This window comes from Lissotriton helveticus, chromosome 3_1 (assembly GCF_964261635.1).
Source record: "Lissotriton helveticus chromosome 3_1, aLisHel1.1, whole genome shotgun sequence".
Taxonomy (NCBI): domain Eukaryota; kingdom Metazoa; phylum Chordata; class Amphibia; order Caudata; family Salamandridae; genus Lissotriton; species Lissotriton helveticus.
In genome coordinates, this window is record NC_136061.1 from 1543568448 (window position 1) to 1543587320 (window position 18873).

Genomic DNA, 18873 nt, shown 5'->3' on the forward strand with positions numbered 1-18873 from the left:
CAGCCCACTCGGGGGGTGAAAATTGCAAAAAACACAGTTGATGGACAGAATGTAGAACAATGTCATACATTCACCCCAGTACAAGGATCTGGGCCTAAATCCATCGTTTTTATGCACTCCACACCACCCTGGGTTAGACACTGGCTACATGCAAATCAGCTCTGACCCTGTGCCTCTTGGGAACAGTCCAGTCCGAACTACCAAGCCATGTCTTTCCCAGACCGGAATCAAGCATCCAAGGACCGGTTTCTGGCTATCAGCCTTCATTCAGCCTGGATAGCTTGACTCCAGTGGTGTGGAGAGCCTGGGACTCACGTCTGAGCATACCCAGCCCACTCGGGGTGAAAATTGCAAAAAACACAGTTGATGGACAGAATGTAGAACAATGTCATACATTCACCCCAGTACAAGGATCTGGGCCGAAATCCATCGTTTTTTTGCACTCCACACCACCCTGGGTTAGACACTGGGTATATACAAATCAGCTCTGACCCTGTGCCTCATGGGAACAGTCCAGTCCGAACTACCAAGCCATGTCTTTCCCAGACCGGAATCAAGCATCCAAGGACCGGTTTCTGGCTATCAGCCTTCATTCAGCCTGGATAGCTTGACTCCATTGGTGTGGAGAGCCTGGGACTCACGTCTGAGCATACCCAGCCCACTCGGGGTGAAAATTGCAAAAAACACAGTTGATGGACAGAATGTAGAACAATGTCATACATTCACCCCAGTACAAGGATCTGGGCCTAAATCCATCGTTTTTTTGCACTCCACACCACCCTGGGTTAGACACTGGCTATATGCAAATCAGCTCTGACCCTGTGCCTCATGGGAACAGTCCAGTCCGAACTGCCAAGCCATGTCTTTCCCAGACCGGAATCAAGCATCCAAGGACCGGTTTCTGGCTATCAGCCTTCATTCAGCCTGGATAGCTTGACTCCAGTGGTGTGGAGAGCCTGGGACTCACGTCTGAGCATACCCAGCCCACTCGGGGTGAAAATTGCAAAAAACACAGTTGATGGACAGAATGTAGAACAATGTCATACATTCACCCCAGTACAAGGATCTGGGCCTAAATCCATAGTTTATTTGCACTCCACACCACCCTGGGTTGGACACTGGCTATATGCAAATCAGCTCTGACCCTGTGCCTCATGGGAAAAGTCCAGTCCGAACTACCAAGCCATGTCTTTCCCAGACCGGAATCAAGCATCCAAGGACCGGTTTCTGGCTATCAGCCTTCATTCAGCCTGGATAGCTTGACTCCAGTGGTGTGGAGAGCCTGGGACTCACGTCTGAGCATACCCAGCCCACTCGGGGTGAAAATTGCAAAAAACACAGTTGATGGACAGAATGTAGAACAATGTTATACATTCGCCCCAGTACAAGGATCTGGGCCTAAATCCATTGTTTTTTTGCACTCCACACCACCCTGGGTTAGACACTGGCTATATGCAAATCAGCTCTGACCCTGTGCCTCATGGGAAAAGTCCAGTCCGAACTACCAAGCCATGTCTTTCCCAGACCGGAATCAAGCATCCAAGGACCGGTTTCTGGCTATCAGCTTTCATTCAGCCTGGATAGCTTGACTCCAGTGGTGTGGAGAGCCTGGGACTCACGTCTGAGCATACCCAGCCCACTCGGGGTGAAAATTGCAAAAAACACAGTTGATGGACAGAATGTAGAACAATGTCATACATTCATCCCAGTACAAGGATCTGGGCCTAAATCCATTGTTTTATTTGCACTCCACACCACCCTGGGTTAGACACTGGCTATATGCAAATCAGCTCTGACCCTGTGCCTCATGGGAACAGTCCAGTCCGAACTACCAAGCCATGTCTTTCCCAGACCGGAATCAAGCATCCAAGGACCGGTTTCTGGCCATCAGCCTTCATTCAGCCTGGATAGCTTGACTTCAGTGGTGTGGAGAGCCTGGGACTCACGTCTGAGCATACCCAGCCCACTCGGGGTGATAATTGCAAAAAACACAGTTGATGGACAGAATGTAGAACAATGTCATACATTCACCCCAGTGCAAGGATCTGGGCCTAAATCCATCGTTTTTTTGCACTCCACACCACCCTGGGTTACACACTGGCTATATGCAAATCAGCTCTGACCCTGTGCCTCATGGGAACAGTCCAGTCCGAACTACCAAGCCATGTCTTTCCCAGTAGTAGTTCGGACTGGACTGTTCCCATGAGGCACAGGGTCAGAGCTGATTTGCATATAGCCAGTGTCTAACCCAGGGTGGTGTGGAGTGCAAAAAAACGATGGATTTAGGCCCAGATCCTTGTACTGGGGTGAATGTATGACATTGTTCTACATTCTGTCCATCAACTGTGTTTTTTGCAATTTTCACCCCGAGTGGGCTGGGTATGCTCAGACGTGAGTCCCAGGCTCTCCACACCACTGAAGTCAAGCTATCCAGGCTGCATGAAGGCTGATGGCCAGAAACCGGTCCTTGGATGCTTGATTCCGGTCTGGGAAAGACATGGCTTGGTAGTTCGGACTGGACTGTTCCCATGAGGCACAGGGTCAGAGCTGATTTGCATATAGCCAGTGTCTAACCCAGGGTGGTGTGGAGTGCAAAAAAACGATGGATTTAGGCCCAGATCCTTGTACTGGGGTGAATGTATGACATTGTTCTACATTCTGTCCATCAACTGTGTTTTTTGCAATTTTCACCCCGAGTGGGCTGGGTATGCTCAGACGTGAGTCCCAGGCTCTCCACACCACTGGAGTCAAGCTATCCTGGCTGAATGAAGGCTGATAGCCAGAAACCGGTCCTTGGATGCTTGATTCCGGTCTGGGAAAGACATGGCTTGGTAGTTCGGACTGGACTGTTCCCATGAGGCACAGGGTCAGAGCTGATTTGCATATAGCCAGTGTCTAACCCAGGGTGGTGTGGAGTGCAAAAAAACGTTGAATTTAGGCCCAGATCCTTGTACTGGGGTGAATGTATGACATTGTTCTACATTCTGTCCATCAACTGTGTTTTTTGCAATTATCAGCCCGAGTGGGCTGGGTATGGTCAGACGTGAGTCCCAGGCTCTCCACACCACTGGAGTCAAGCTATCCAGGCTGAATGAAGGCTGATAGCCAGAAACTGGTCCTTGGATGCTTGATTCCGGTCTGGGAAAGACATGGCTTGGTAGTTCGGACTGGACTGTTCCCATGAGGCACAGGGTCAGAGCTGATTTGCATATAGCCAGTGTCTAACCCAGGGTGGTGTGGAGTGCAAAAAAACGATGGATTTAGGCCCAGATCCTTGTACTGGGGTGAATGTATGACATTGTCCTACATTCTGTCCATCAACTGTGTTTTTTGCAATTTTCACCCAGAGTGGGCTGGGTATGCTCAGACGTGAGTCCCAGGCTCTCCACACCACTGGAGTCAAGCTATCCAGGCTGAATGAAGGCTGATAGCCAGAAACCGGTCCTTGGATGCTTGATTCCGGTCTGGCAAAGACATGGCTTGGTAGTTCGGACTGGACTGTTCCCATGAGGCACAGGGTCAGAGCTGATTTGCATATAGCCAGTGTCTAACCCAGGGTGGTGTGGAGTGCAAAAAAACGATGGATTTAGGCCCAGATCCTTGTACTGGGGTGAATGTATGACATTGTTCTACATTCTGTCCATCAACTGTGTTTTTTGCAATTCCCTGGACCTGAAACAAGATTCCGAGGACCGATTTCTGGCATTCCAGCCGTCTTCAGCCCGGCTTGCTTGAATCCAGTGACAAAGTGAGCAAGGGACTCATGTCTGAGCATACCCTGCCACACTTATGGCGGCCAAAGCGGTACAAAAGGGGGTGGTGATGGACGGAGCATCTGAACCAATCAAACACTCACACCCAGTCAAAAGATCTGGGTTTGATCCATCACCGTTCTTTAGCCCACTCTGCCACCCCAGTTCAGACATGGCTATATGCAAATCAGTCTGACCCTGTGCCTCATGGGAACAATCCAGCCCGAACTGCCAAGCCATGCCTTCCCTGGACCGAAACAAGCTTCCGAGGACCGGTTTCTGGCATTCCAGCCATCTTCAGCCCGGCTTGCTTGAATCCAGTGGCAAAGTGAGCAAGGGACTCACGTCTGAGCATACCCTGCCACACTTATGGCGGCCAAAGCGGTACAAAAGGGGGTGGTGATGGACGGAGCATCTGAACCAATCAAACACTCACACCCAGTCAAAAGATCTGGGTTTGATCCATCACCGTTCTTTAGCCCCCATGAAGGTTTTACCTCTCTCTTCATCTCGAAAACTTCTATGTGTTCTCTATCAAGAGAAACAAAGATCGGACTACTACGTTTGGCTCCAAGGATTATCAAACACAGAAATAGGACTGTGATATTGGGGATTGAAAACCATAAAGATAAAAATGGGACCACAATAATACTTCAGTGTACAACTTTTGAAGAGAGAGAGACTACAACTTTAAACTGAACATTGACATTAGTTTATTGTTTTAGTTTCTTCTTGTAATCTCTTGTTTTGAAGTTTTATTTAGCATTTTTATTTTACATTATTTTACAGGTACCATGTCTGACCAAACTATGTCTTCCCAACCCTCTTTTCTGATAACACCCGGGAGCTAACTACACCCTGGAAATAATGGAAAAAGATGTTTTTAACCTATTTATTAGCTATTGGGGAGACACGCACAAGCCAGTTAGACGTCAAGCAATACTCCTTCATCATCTTGAGGTTGAAGGGAGAAAGATCTATGAGGAGTTACCTGAGATTTCTTTGGGAATGGGTGATGGACAACCTAATAAGTTTGTATACTCTTACCTCAAATGAAGGATGATGCGAAACCAGTAGTACCTAAGATAAGTAACGTTCCGAATTTAACTTTAGAACCTTTACGTCAAGAGATTGAGAGCTTATTGAAACAAGAGATTATAGAGACTATTGAGGCATCAGAATGGTTGGCTTCAATTGTTATAGCCCCGAAGGAGGTTGGGAAAATGTGTATTGGCAAAGCCTTGCGTGACTTGAATAAGAACATTTGGGTAGATAGAATACCACTTCCAAATATATCAGAAATTTTATCTACCATGGGAGAGACACATATTTTTGGTGCCTTATATACGTCGGCTGCATATCATCAGATCAAGTTACATGAAACATCCCAAAATTTGACTTCATTTGCTACCCCTTTAGGTGCATTCAGATACAAGAAGATGTCCTTTGAGTTGGCATCAGCTTCGGCCATAGAGCTATGGAAAATATTTTTGGGGACAAGGAAACAAGTATGGTGTTTTCAAGATGGCATCTTGATTGCTGGGAAGGATCTGACCATGATAGGCTGCATGAGGTAGTTATGACTAGATTGGAAAATTATTATTTAACCATTAAAAAAGAGAACTGTAAGCTAAAAAAGAAGAACGAGTGGATTACTTGGGACATGAAGTGGATTCTGACAGTATAAGACCCAAGAAAAGCATCATAAAAGCTGTAACTATGGCACTTGAGCCATCTAACAAAGATGAACTCAGGTCCTTTTTAGGGTTAGCGGAATACTGTGCTAAATATGTGGGAAGTTTATCTGAACTTGATGAAACCTTGAGAATGGTGATGAAGAAATATGTAATTTTCGTATGGAATGATGACTGTAAGAGATCATTTGATTTGATGAAGAGGGCTATCTCTGAAGCACCTACTTTGGGGTGTTTTTTGGTTACTGGGAGGACATATTTGACTACTGACACAAGTGGGATAGGATTTGGTGCAGTGTTGTCACAAGTGGTGAATGGCGAGGAACGAATTATAGGTTTGCATCTAGGAGATTGCAAGGTGCTGAGAGATCATACTCGGTCATTGAGAGAGAGGTTTTGTCCTATTTAAGTGGCATAAATCATTTTAGATTTTATTTGTCTGTACTACCTTTCAAGGTCAGTATGGATCATAAAAGTTGGAAGGAAATGTTACACCCCAAATTTCAAGGTGGTTACTATCTGTCATGGAATTCAAATTTGTAGTTGAGTATGTTAAAGGTAAGAAAAATGTGATTGCTGACTATCTGTCGAGAATGCCCTCAGAAGAAGGTTGTAATGCGGTCTGGAGTGATATTGTTGAAAAGAATGATATCAATAAGAGTGAGGTGGCTTTGTCCTCAGAGGAATGGGAAAGAGCAAGGGAGTGTGATCCTGTGCTATTGAAAGTAGAATTGTAGATTGTCCATGGTTGGGAGCTTGACGATAGCAAAGATGAGGAGCTAGGGGAATTTTTTTAAGTTAGGGATGAGTTAAGCATAAGTGAAGGGAAGGTCAAGAGGAAAGGGCAGTTGGTACCTCCAGAGGGAGTGCGCAAGCATGTTCTAGATATTGTTCATGAAGGACATCCTGGGCGTGGTAGGTCAGAGAGTCATTTTGGTGGCCTGGAGTGGACAATGATGTGGAAGCTATTGGGAAAAATGTTCACATTTGTGCAAATGGCGACAAATCAAAAGTTGTGCGGTAACCTCCTTTGGTTTGCACAAAATTTCCGTCAAGACCTTGGGAGGGATTAGCCATTGATTTCAATGGTCCTGTGGGATAGCTGGGATATAAGGATAGATTTATCCTTGTATTAGTTGTAGGAAGGTGGAATCTGACTATATACTTACCCCCACTTCTTTCCTGGTGTTATGCTGGTTTTCGACTTAGTTGGCCTGGGACACTGCTATTCAGGCCCCCAGACTATCTGCTTTCTCTATAAAATGGACTCCATGTACTTTAGGTACATACCAGTTTGGTTACTGGGTCACCCTTGTGAGCCCCTGTATAGTATACCATAGGCACCCAGGGCATAGGTGCACCCTAGGCCTACCAGGGGCTGCAGCATATATTGTGCCACCCCTGGTTTGCCTTCCAAACTGACACCACAGGTCTGTTCACACAGCCTGGGTAAGGTGGTGTAATCACCCCTTACTTAGATATGTTATACCTATATCTACCTTTACATCTAGACACATATACACCCATAAGCCACTCCTATGGTAGGCCTCGACAATCCTGGAGGCAGAGTGCTTGGTTTTATGTGAGAGGGTGCCCTAGCATGAGCTGAGCCCCTCTGTAGCTTTCGGAACCATCTCCCTACAGCTGTTCTATGATCTAGCCATACCATATACTCTTAAGTGCATTATAATCCTCACGGTTAATGCTAACTTTGGTTTGGCTTTATCAAAACATGTTGTGTAAGGTGTCAAACACTTTGGAATATTCCCCCCCCCCGCCAGTCCTGGCGGCGGGGGTAGCATTCCACCCTTCTGGAGTTCTGGAAGGAGAAGACCTGTAGTTACTGGTTTACCCGGTTAAAGTTAAACAGAGCCTCAGCATCACAAAATGGATGCTGCTGCCACAAACACGAGTCTGACCACCTGTTGCTGGGGGAAACTCCGTCAGGGTAGGCCTAGATGGAAACAGGGGTTTTGAGGATTGGGACTGGGAGGGCTGCATTCAGTGAATGCATCTAGACACTGCCTGGGGCACACAAGGTGCTCCATGCATAGCCCGGTTCAAACCAATTGCTGGGACACTCCAGCCCCAGCTCTGGCGTGAAACTGACAAAGGGAAAGGGGTGTAACCACCCCCTTCTCAGGTCCACCCATAGGAGGGACCTAGTCAGGTAATCCAGCCCCCTTTCTTAGTATAAGTATAGGAGCTGTGTCTCCAGGACTTTAGATTATCCTGGACGAATCTTTGAAAGACATATCTTGGACCTTCGACATTCCATTCTGACTGGAAGCCGGAAGACATCTCCCTTGTGGTCAAGGAGTGACCACCCTGTGCAAACAAGCACCAACAAGAACTTCGCCGGTCTGCAGTTTCTAGGCTCCCCTTTGGAACCTGAAGACTCTGCGACACAAGAACTGGACTTCCAGACTTCTCTGACCCCGACCCACATCAACAGCAAAGCTGAGACACGTGGCGGACACGAGAGACGTGAGACTGGACATCTTGGACATCCTGCATTTTGCTACCTGCACTCCTTTCCTGAAGCCCAATTAAGTTGTGCATTGGGGTACCAGAAGCCCCAGCCCGAGCACCATTTGCACCGAAGCCCAGGCCCCCAAACTCCGCGAGTGTCCCGTGGGCCCTGCCTTTGCATTTGAGCTCAACGTGTCTTCCCGGTTCTTTGCCCGTTGGCTTGTGAGCCCCCTGAAGACCTTCCTTTAAATTTTACTTGCTTTTCTGGTTGCTCCAGGTTTGCTCCAGCTTCCCTGAAAAGGAGAAGCGCCACAGACCTTGCTGGTCTGCAACAGAGCCAATCTCGACATCCTGCGTGGGTTGCGGTTGCCAAGGCTTGTTGGGTCCAATCCGGATACCTACTCCACAGTCATCTAGATCCATTGTGGGACAGCTCGAATCCAGATCCCGGTCATCGTTGATGCCTCCTGGACCTCGTGGCAGAAGAGACAAATTCACCTTCTTCACCTTAAAGCACCCGACATCGCCTGGTTCCTTCCTGGTACCTCCCTGGTCACTAGCTAGTGATCCAGACTCTGTCCCCTCTGCTTTCAGGTTCTTCACATCTCCGATCCACCCTTGGATCCACCGGACACTTTTCCTCTGGTCGCCTGCAGCACTTCTTTGCAGCTCTCCATTGAAAACGACGACGAAACCCTACACGAAAAGACACCTATGGACCAGGCTTCCCTGGGTGAGGTAACACGAGTACTCCTGTGCTCCCGTGGGTCTTGACTCTCGAAGTGTCCTTGTTTAAAAGGGTTCTATCCTAGTCCATCCGGAAGTGTCCTCAAATTGTAACTTTGTAACTTTTACGATCTCCATTGAAAGTCAATGGGAACCCGCGCCTGTGTTTAGACACTGCACGCATCTCCCGTGGGCCTCCTACTTCCTAACCTTTGGTTGTTTAGTGTTGCCCCAGCATTTCCACAGGCCCCAGGCCTGCTTTCTAACTCTCACGTGGTACCTTTACCACTTTCTTAGTATATGGTTTTTGAGGCCCCTAGGGCATAACGAATACTGTGCAACTTATTGTATATTAACTGTGTGACTTGTATTGTATTTTTACCTCTGACCTCATAAAGAGTGCAGAGGGGTTGTGTTTAGATAAAATACATATATATTTGATATATACCTTGTGTGGTGTCCTTTCATTTGGTATTCAAGGGATTATATATGGTAAAACAACTTGCTTAACTCGCCTACTGAAGTCTTAGCCTGAAGACTGCTGGTTCATGCTTTCTATAAGGTTGACTTTACAACATCCATCAATAAGGGTCGATTAGACTGGTGCAAGGTGCCCACTAGAACTAGTGGACATCATATGCCAGGCTAACTTCTCACATTGGTGTGCAGCGGTTGGGATAAGAGCTTGCAATTTGTTTTACCAAATAATCTTGAAATATCATCTGAAAGATCATATCAAGGTACCGGTAGGTACATATAAATCAAGTCTTATATACATAAGTTCTACTGAACTTAGTAGTTGTAGGTGGTAAGGGCTTAGCACACCCTGACTGTAACTCCTAGAGAGGTTCTAGTAGGAAACTCGAGCAGTTGGCTGACGAGCCTGGGACCCCGCACCTACGCGCCTGAGTGGTACTAAACCTGGCAGATATTTGGCAGCCACCGGCAACACCAGAACACAGCCTATCCCTGCTGACGAGGGGTGATACCCCGAAACACGTGTCCAGGGATGGCGAAGACAGCGAAGATAGCAGAAAATCGAAAGAAGATGCATCGCGGAACACGTAACTACATTTACCATAGTCCTTAGGGGCGATACCGCTGGTGTGTGAGTAGTGTGCGACCCCACCCCCAATTGTAATGTTAAAGCTCCCTCGAGCAGTTGGCTGACGAGCCTGGGACCCTGCACCTACGCGCCAGAGTGGTACTAAACCTGGCAGATATTTGGCAGCCACCGACAACCCCAGATCACAGCCTATCCCTGCTGACGAGGGGTGATACCCCGAAACACGTGTCCAGGGATGGCGAAGACAGCGAAGATAGCAGAGAATCGAAAGAAGATGCATCGCGGAACACGTAACTACATTTACCATAGTCCTTAGGGGCGATACCGCTGGTGTGTGAGTAGTGTGCGACCCCACCCCCAATTGAAATGTTAAAGCTCCCTCGAGCAGTTGGCTGACGAGCCTGGGACCCCGCACCTACGCGCCTGAGTGGTACTAAACCTGGCAGATATTTGGCAGCCACCAGCAACCCCAGAACAGGGCCTATCCCTGCTGACGAGGGGTGATACCCTGAAACACGTGTCCAGGGATGGGGAAAACAGCGAAGATAGCAGAGAATCGAAAGAAGATGCATCGCGGAACACGTAACTACATTTACCATAGTCCTTAGGGGCGATACCGCTGGTGTGTGAGTAGTGTGCGACCCCACCCCCAATTCTAGTAGGAAACCACTTGGGGCCAGATGTAGGTAATCCAGATTTACCAATTCTAAAATACCGAATTTTACCGATTTGGTATTTTAGAATCGGTAAATGGGATGTAGGTATTCATTCGGTAAGTATTACCGAATCGGTAAGATTCGGTAAATACCGAATCGGTATTTACCGATTAGGTAATTCCCATTCATTCCTATGGGTCTGGAGGCCCATAGAAATGAATGGGAATTACCGAATCGGTAAATATCGATTCGGTAAAAGGGGGAACACATTGAAGGGTGGCAGGGTGTCACTTTGATACCCTGTTGTACCCCTGAATTGTGTATGGGTGCACATGTGGCACACATACACGCCCAAAGGGCATGTATGTCTGCCACATGGCACTGTAATAATTTGCAAAAAATTGCTTCTTTTGGGGTTTTCGATATTTACCGCCAACTTGTACTTGGTGGTAAATAACGAATCCTAAAATGGGAAAAGCACTCATTTGAGTGTTTCTACATTAAGGATTCAGTAATTTAGCGAATCGGTATTTAAGAATTCGGTAATTTACCGATTCCACAAATTACCGATTTGGTAAATTACTGAATCCTTAAATTAGGCCCCTACATCTGAAAAGCCTAATACCGGTCGGTAATGGCCGAAATTCTGTAATTTCGGCCGTTACCAACCGGTATTAGGCTTCCTACATCTGGCCCTTAGTGTAGGTAGGTACACACACCACACCTCACTAGAAAATGTCCTTGGAAGCAGGCCCTAGTGGACCTCTTCAAGAAGACAACCAGTATGACTCATTCACTTTTCAAGAACTTATAAGCCTGTGTGCAGTCAGAAAGTTGAGACAAGGACAGAGTCCAACCTTTAACCACCTGGTAGATATCTTAGTGGCTCATGATGTAGAGAATGCATCAGACCCAGGTAGTCAAGGGGGTAGAGAGAGGGGCCATCTTTCAACAGAGCAGAATACCACTGGGTAAGATCCACTGGTCTCTGATGAGGATGCTGACCAGGATGCAGTTGATGAAGCTGACGTGGGAAACTTAGGACTAATTGGAAGTGGAGAGGGCCAAGGTAGGCCCCCGTCCACTCACCCCAGTAGGCCTAACCGTGGAAACAGAAGGCGCAGGTCACTTTCCAGTGGCTCTGAGCATTCTGATTCCTCAGTAGGGTCCAGTGCCTCTGCTCAGAGGAGGATGGCTTCCCCTCAGAGGAGAGAGCACAAAGCTAGGATGAAAGAAGTTAATCTTAGGATCAAGAGTCAAGAAATTGCCCTTGCCAAAGAGACCCTGGCTCTTGAAAGAAAGAAAAAGTTAAGTGGGCTAGAGCCCACTGGTGGCAGCATAATTGCTAGAGATAGGGAAAGGTATCATGACCATAGAAACCTAAACAAAATTGTCCCTCCCTATCAGATTGGGGATGACATCCACAAATGGATAACTGCTTTGGAAAGGGCCTGCAAAGTGCAGAGGGTCCCCAAGGAGCAGTGGGCAGCAATCTTGTGGCTCTTCTTTGCAGACAAAGGTAGAGATAAGCTCCTCACTGTTAGAGAAGAGGATGCTGACAACTACACAGTTCTGAAGAGTGCTCTGATAGATGGGTTTGGCTTAACCACTGAGCAGTATAGGTTGCTGTTCAGAGACATCCAGAAGACACAGACTCAGGACTGGACTGCTTTTGTAGATTGTGCTACTAAGGCTCTGGAGGGCTGGTTGCTGGGCAGCAAAGTACAAGACTATACAGGATTGTATAATTTCATTATGAGGGAGCAGATCCTTAATAATTGTCAAAACCAGCTTCTACATCAGCACCTGGTGGACTCTGATCTCACCTCTCCCCAAGAATTGGGAAAGAAGGCAGACAAATGGGTCAGAACCAGGGTGAGGCCTAGAAATTGGGCTGGTGACCAGAAGAAAGATCCTACCAAACCTCAAGAGAAAGGTGGGGATAAATCTAAGGACAAATCCACTACAGGACCCCAAAAATCCTCTGCGGGCGGTGGGTTTCAAACTCCTTCCTCTAATGTTAAGAAACCTTATTGCCATATATGTAAGCAACCTGGCCACTGGAAAACTGACAGCAGTTGCCCAAAATCCAACAATAAGGAAAATATTCTTTTAAGTAATACTCCAACACCTCCTGTTACTACTAGTAGTCATCCCCCAGGTGGTGGAAGTGCCCCCAAAAATTTCATGGGTATACTTGGGGAACTCAGGTGGACTCTGGCCTGACCAGGTCCTCTACCACAGCAACTCTAGTCTGTGATGGTGGATATTGTTCATGAAGGACATCCTGGGCGTGGTAGGTCAGAGAGTCATTTTGGTGGCCTGGAGTGGACAATGATGTGGAAGCTATTGGGAAAAATTGTCACATTTGTGCAAATGGCGACAAATCACAAGTTGTGCAGTAACCTCCTTTGGTTTGCACAAAATTTCCGTCAAGACCTTGGGAGAGATTAGCCATTGATTTCAATGGTCCTGTGGGATAGCTGGGATATAAGGATAGATTTATCCTTGTATTAGTACATTACCATTCCAAGTGGTTTATGGTGGAGACTATGGTTGAGATAAACACTGCAAGTGTAATAAGAGTCTTCGAGAGAGTATTTCTAGATGAAGGTATTCTTGCATCCTTAGTGTCTGATAATGGAGTACAATTTGTTTCTAAGGAGATGGAAGATTATCTGAAAAGGATGGGCATTTCTCATGAAAGGGTCACTCTTTTTAGACCTCAGGGGAGTGGCTTAGTAGAAAGGGTCAACCACATTATAATGGAGAACATTCAGTTGTCAATCGCCAATGGGCTGTCCTGGAGACAAGAATTGAGGAAGATGATGGGGACACATAGGGTCACTCCTCATTTTGCCACAGGTGTGCCTCTGTTTGTGTCCCTTAAAGGAAGAGAACCAGGAAAGAAGGAATGTCCCATATGGCTGTGCAAAAAGGACAAGGTTTGGGTTGATCGGAGTGAGGTGAAAGAAAAAGTGAAGAGAGGACAAGAGAAAATGGTAAGTGCTTACAATTTGAGGAAGGGTGTAAAGACGGTATGGGTCCAATTCAAGTTAAGGATGTAAAACGTAATGTTGTGGAGTTAGATGATGGGTCTACCTGGAATTTGGGAAATATTTGCAAGGTGTGTCAACCTTGAAGTTATTTTATTCTATTTATATAGAATTTCTAACATGTAATCCACATTGTTCATTCACAAAATCCCAATGTTTTTTTACTGAGATTTATTGCACCGCTATTGTTTCCCTTTGTATATGTGTTATTCTATTTTGTTTTGTGCTAGAGATGTCTAGTGTGGTCATGGAGACTGTTGCCTAGCTAGTATGTGGAATTCTCCCTTTGAGAATTCTAGGTGGGGACAGTTGAAGGAGAGCACCAGTGGTTGTGGATGATGCTCCGTGCTGGAGGTGCTATAAGGAATACATCTACTTAGAAAGAAACCTGTGAAGGCTCTTCTTTTCAATATGGTAATAAAATATTACTTCATGCTAACAGAAAACCTAGAAATTCACTGAAAAAAAACCATGGGTAAAGTGATGTTATAGTTAGGAATTGTAATTACATCTTTCTTTCCATTAACTAAAACCAAAGGATTTCAGTGAAAAGTACAAAGGTTAAAATAATGTTAGAGTCAGTTGAAATTTTCAAAGACAATGTAATCTAGTTATTGCTAATAACTACAACTTGTGCCCTAAAATAACTACTACTGGCGCCTTTTTCATACACTGCAATTACCTCATAGACTACATCATTCATAACATGTTTCATGACATCACTGATAACATCACTGCAACATCTGAAAGGACATCATTCATTACAACACTGTGCATGGAGCGGACGCATGTTAATAGTCACTTTAGGGCACGAGTTATAGTTACTAGCGATAACTATATCTGGTGAATTTCTGTGTTTTTTTGGTTTAAAACGTAACCTTTTCATTCAAATTTTCACCTAACTATAAGGTTACTTTAACCTTTGTTTTTTTTATGAATATAGATGTGTGTGTATGCATGCATACACCATGGAACTACCTTGGCAGTGAAAATAAACTTTGCCCAATATCACATGTTATTTAAACGTGATATTGGGTCAGTGGTAACTGTTATAAAAAACTCACATTCACACATTTATTACTACAGAGCAAATATCTAACAGCAGTTTAGTTGCACAGTAGAGCAAAAGTGACATTAGAATTAGGGTTTATCCCTGTAGTTTGCCTGGAGGAGTCACTCTGCTGAGAGGCTATTGGCGAATGTAACACACCATAAGGTGTGTTGGGGCATTCGTCCGCAGACAGCCACTTAAGGACAGCAAGATGAGCTCCATAACACTAGTAGTATCGGTTTAATTCCCTTCTGTAAAAACATGGGTTTAGACTTAAAGATTTGTGTGGGAGCTCATTGGACAGATATCAACGCAAACAGTTGCACTAATTTACATTATAAAGGCACACAAGTGCAAACGTGTGTTTTGATGCACCAGTGCAAGCATTACCAAATGCACCCTGTAGTTTCTTACCTGAAAATAATGTTTACCTGAATCAGCATTTGACAAATGCCAGCATTTACTTTTGATCCTCATGTAAGCGAATACACAAGAATGTAGCAGGTGTATTTCTGAGTAGTTTGGGACCTGCTTAATTTGCAAAAAAATAAGTGCCAGAACTCTCTTCCGGCGGCCATTGCAGCTTGCACCACATATTGCTTCTGCCGTGCTGCCAATGATAATACTAACACAAGTACTAACATTCACACTCTTACAAATGTGACAATTCAGACTATTTCAGGCCCCTAACGCTATAAGTATAGCTTGGGTGGCAGGTAATATTAATTTTTAATGTATATTGAGTTAATAATTAACTGTTAGAGTGGTCCTCTCTAAATTAGCCAGAGAGCGGCACCTTGTGACAGACTATCACAGGCCCCAGTGCTGACAATTATGTGCCGGTGTCGAGCACTGAAATCCACTGGCTCAAATTAGGCACTGGTTTGGGTAGGACTTGTGCCTTCGGAATGAGTCCCAAACTGATTTGTCGACAGTTTATCAATTTTGTAATGGCAACACATCAACACAATGGAATACTTTGCACCCTAGGCACACACCTGGTGGGTAAGAAGAGCTGGCTCATGGATTTCCATCCATTAATTGTTTAGAATCTTTGTTTACCAGCACCCAGTTGTAATATTTCTTTTGAGTTGAGTTTTGAGCTGTATAATGTTCTTGAGCTGTTATATCAGTAGTGAGATACTCACATGCCCTTACCAACTCCTGCTTGCCTTTGACCCAGGTCTCTTCTTCATCCCCGGCGCTCCTGGACTCGAGGTGTCGGTGGGTAAGACCAACATAGTGACAGCCAAGAATGGCACAGATGTACTCCTGCCCTGTATCTTCGCTACCTGCATTGGGTTTGAAAATGTGGAATTCTGGTGGACGTACAACAGCACCGACACCTACAATGTGGTGAGATAATATCCCAGCATGAAAACACTAAACATACTCCCTATGGGAGCACACCACTTCTTCCTGGTAGAGTTTTAACGTTGTGTGAATTGCTTACATTACTTGGATAAATTATTGTGCGCTTTCTGTGCAGTTCCGTAATACATTTGGCCAAGGGGTACTACTTTTTGTATGTAAGTGCCCATTGTGCAAGATTACAATGCCGTCACTCTCAGATAAGTACGCCCTTGGGTGAAGTGGTTAGACCTCGTACCCCATGCTATATTCTGTGGTGGGAGGAAAAAATGTGAATGACACACTACCAGTGTAATGAAAGAAGAGAGCAGGCTGAAAGCCCCAAGAAGTCAATATATTTTGTATATAATCTCATTACAATCAGAAGGCCTTAGCTAACACCAGACCTAAAAAGCAACTATTAGCTGGGCGCATAGACAGAATATCGAGTAAGAAATCTTGAGTTGCAAACATATCGAGTCATTAATATCGTGGTTCAAGAAAATCGTCAGCAAGAATATCTTGGTCAAGAATATCGACTTAAGGTAAGTAATATCGATTTTAATAATATTGAAGTGTTTAATATCATTTGCAAAAATATAGTTGTTAAAAATATTGTTTTTTCATTAATGTTATGTATTTTAGTATATATTTTATATGTATGTGATGTATTTTTTTGTATGAGAATTGTTTTTATTTTAAATATGTGTTACATTTTTAGTAGGTATTATATTTTTTTATTTGAATTTTGCGTTTTTAGTTCCGTAGTTGTTTGTGGGTTTATAGGGGAATAGGGTCGGAAGTAACTTAATTATATTAAATGTATTGATTATTTTGTATTTATTAATATTTGTTTAATTGAGATGGTATAGTGTTAAAAGGTATTTATTATTAATTAATTAATAATTGGTTGTTATTTTTTTATTGAATTAATTGGTCAATAATTATGGTAATTGTGTAATTTATTTTAGGCGTGTATTGTGATGTGCATAGGAGTAAAGGGTGGGAAGTAATTTGTATTTAATTAGTTAATATATAGGGCCCAATTCCGATCTCACTAGGAAGGCCTCCCAATCGGCTTTAGCTTTACCGGATCCCAGTCATAGCCCTTGTTTCCGAACGACCAAGTGCGAAGCAAAGATCACGTACGCATCGGCCGAATCCTTTCCGAACCCAATCCTGTCAATACGACTCGTTCGTCATTGAATCGTGCCGCACAATGGAGCTGATTTCCGACTGAGTGAGTACGAGGCACGATCCTGTCCAATCGACTCTGTCTCAGTGAGACGAAACAGCTGTCGGAATTGTACGTCAGGGGGGCGTAGCTGGCACCGCTTCACCCTGGGCCCTCCGAATCTGTCACGGGGGGTGCCCATGGATCCCCCATGTTGCCTGCCACAGGGTGTGCGCTTTTCCCCACCCACCCCTTTTTGCTATGGGAGCCTGTGTACGCTTGTGTACAGAGGCTCACAAGGAGTTCAATGAGAGTCTAAGCGAACCTAGTTCGTCAGCAAACGGATGCATCGTACTAGCTCGTTTGGACTCCCGGAGCACGTTTTGTTCGGAAAACCCTCCAGATCCGAGCCATATGAAGAGCTTTCCTGGCGAGATCGTAATCGGGCCCATAGTTGTTAAATAATGTTAATTATTTGATATTTATTATTGTTAAATGATTATTTTTGTGTGTGTTGTTTTTACTTTTAAAGGGGTAAAGGATGGGTATTAAATAAATTTTAATTGCTTTATTATAAGTAATAGTTTTTAATTTGAAAATACGTTTTAATTGTGTTTTATTATTTTATAGTTTAATTTAGGTGTGTGTTGTGGATATTATAGTGGGAAATTGTGTGTAGTCAATTAATGTTTATTAGTATTTTTAATTAATAATATTTTTAATTGATATTAATTATGTTAATTATGGTAGTAAATTTAATTATAAACGTTGAAGTGTTTTGTTATTGGTGTGGTGTTATAGGGTAGGAAATAAAATTAATATATTTATATATTAATTAATTTTAAAACAAATATTTTCTAGTTTAAAAATGTCTTTATTATTTTATTTGATATATTATTTGTAGGTTTTTGTTATATGTAATTAATATTATAATGTGTTTTCTATTTAATATTTTTGACTTTTCTTTTATTTTAATGTTTTTATTTTGTTTTAACTGTTTGAGTGTGAATAGTAATTTTAGTCCCTCCACTATCCAACACTTTCCCAAATGTTGCACTCACCGGAGTAGGCATAGTAATTCTCATCCCTCCGCTATCCAACACTTTCCCTGCTGTTGCACTCACTGGAGTTGGAATAGTCATTTTTACCCCTCTGCTATCCAAAACGTTCTCTACTGTTGCATTAACTGGCGTGGGAATAGTAGTTTTTACCCCTCCGCTATCCAACACTTTCCCTGCTGTTCCTTCACCGGAGTGGGAATAAAAATGTTTACCCCACTGCTATCCAACATGTATCCTACTGTTGCATTCAGTGGAAGGGGAATAGTCATTTTTACCCCGCTGCTATCCAACACTTTCCCTACTGTTGCACTCTTTGGAGTGGGAATAGTGATTTTTGCCCATCCACTATCCAACACTTTCTCTAGTTTTGCTCTCACTGGAGTGGGAATAGTATTTTACCCCTTTGCTATCCAACACTATCCCTATTGTTGCATTCACTGGAGTTGGAATAGTGATTTTTTCTCCTCCGCTATCCAACACTTTCCCTATTGTTGCACTCACTGGAGTGGAAATAATAATTTTTACCCCTCCGCTATCCAGCACTTTCCCTACTGGAACACTCTTTGGAGTGGGACTAGTAATATTTTCCCCTCTGCTATCCAACTCTTTCCCTACTGTTGCTCTCACTGGAGTGGGAATAGTAATTTTTACTCCTCCGCTATCCAACACTTTCCCTACTGTTGCACTCACTGGAGTTGGAATAGTAAATTTAATTCCTCCGCTAGCCAACACTTACCCTACTTTTGCACTCACTGGAGATGGAATACTTATTTTTACCCCTGTGCTATCCAACACTTTCCCTACTGTTGCACTGA

General features: G+C 44.3%; 1 protein-coding gene across 2 annotated transcripts in view; it reads left to right on the forward strand.

The window, feature by feature from the left end:
- The window catches only part of SCN4B (sodium voltage-gated channel beta subunit 4), a 220506-nt gene that overhangs the window by 119204 nt on the left and 82429 nt on the right, over window positions 1-18873 (forward strand). For both annotated transcript variants that reach the window (XM_078682263.1, XM_078682262.1), the window contains exon 2: window positions 15657-15829. In XM_078682263.1, the coding sequence (XP_078538389.1) occupies window positions 15657-15829 (173 nt within the window). The remainder of the gene's footprint in view (window positions 1-15656; window positions 15830-18873) is intronic.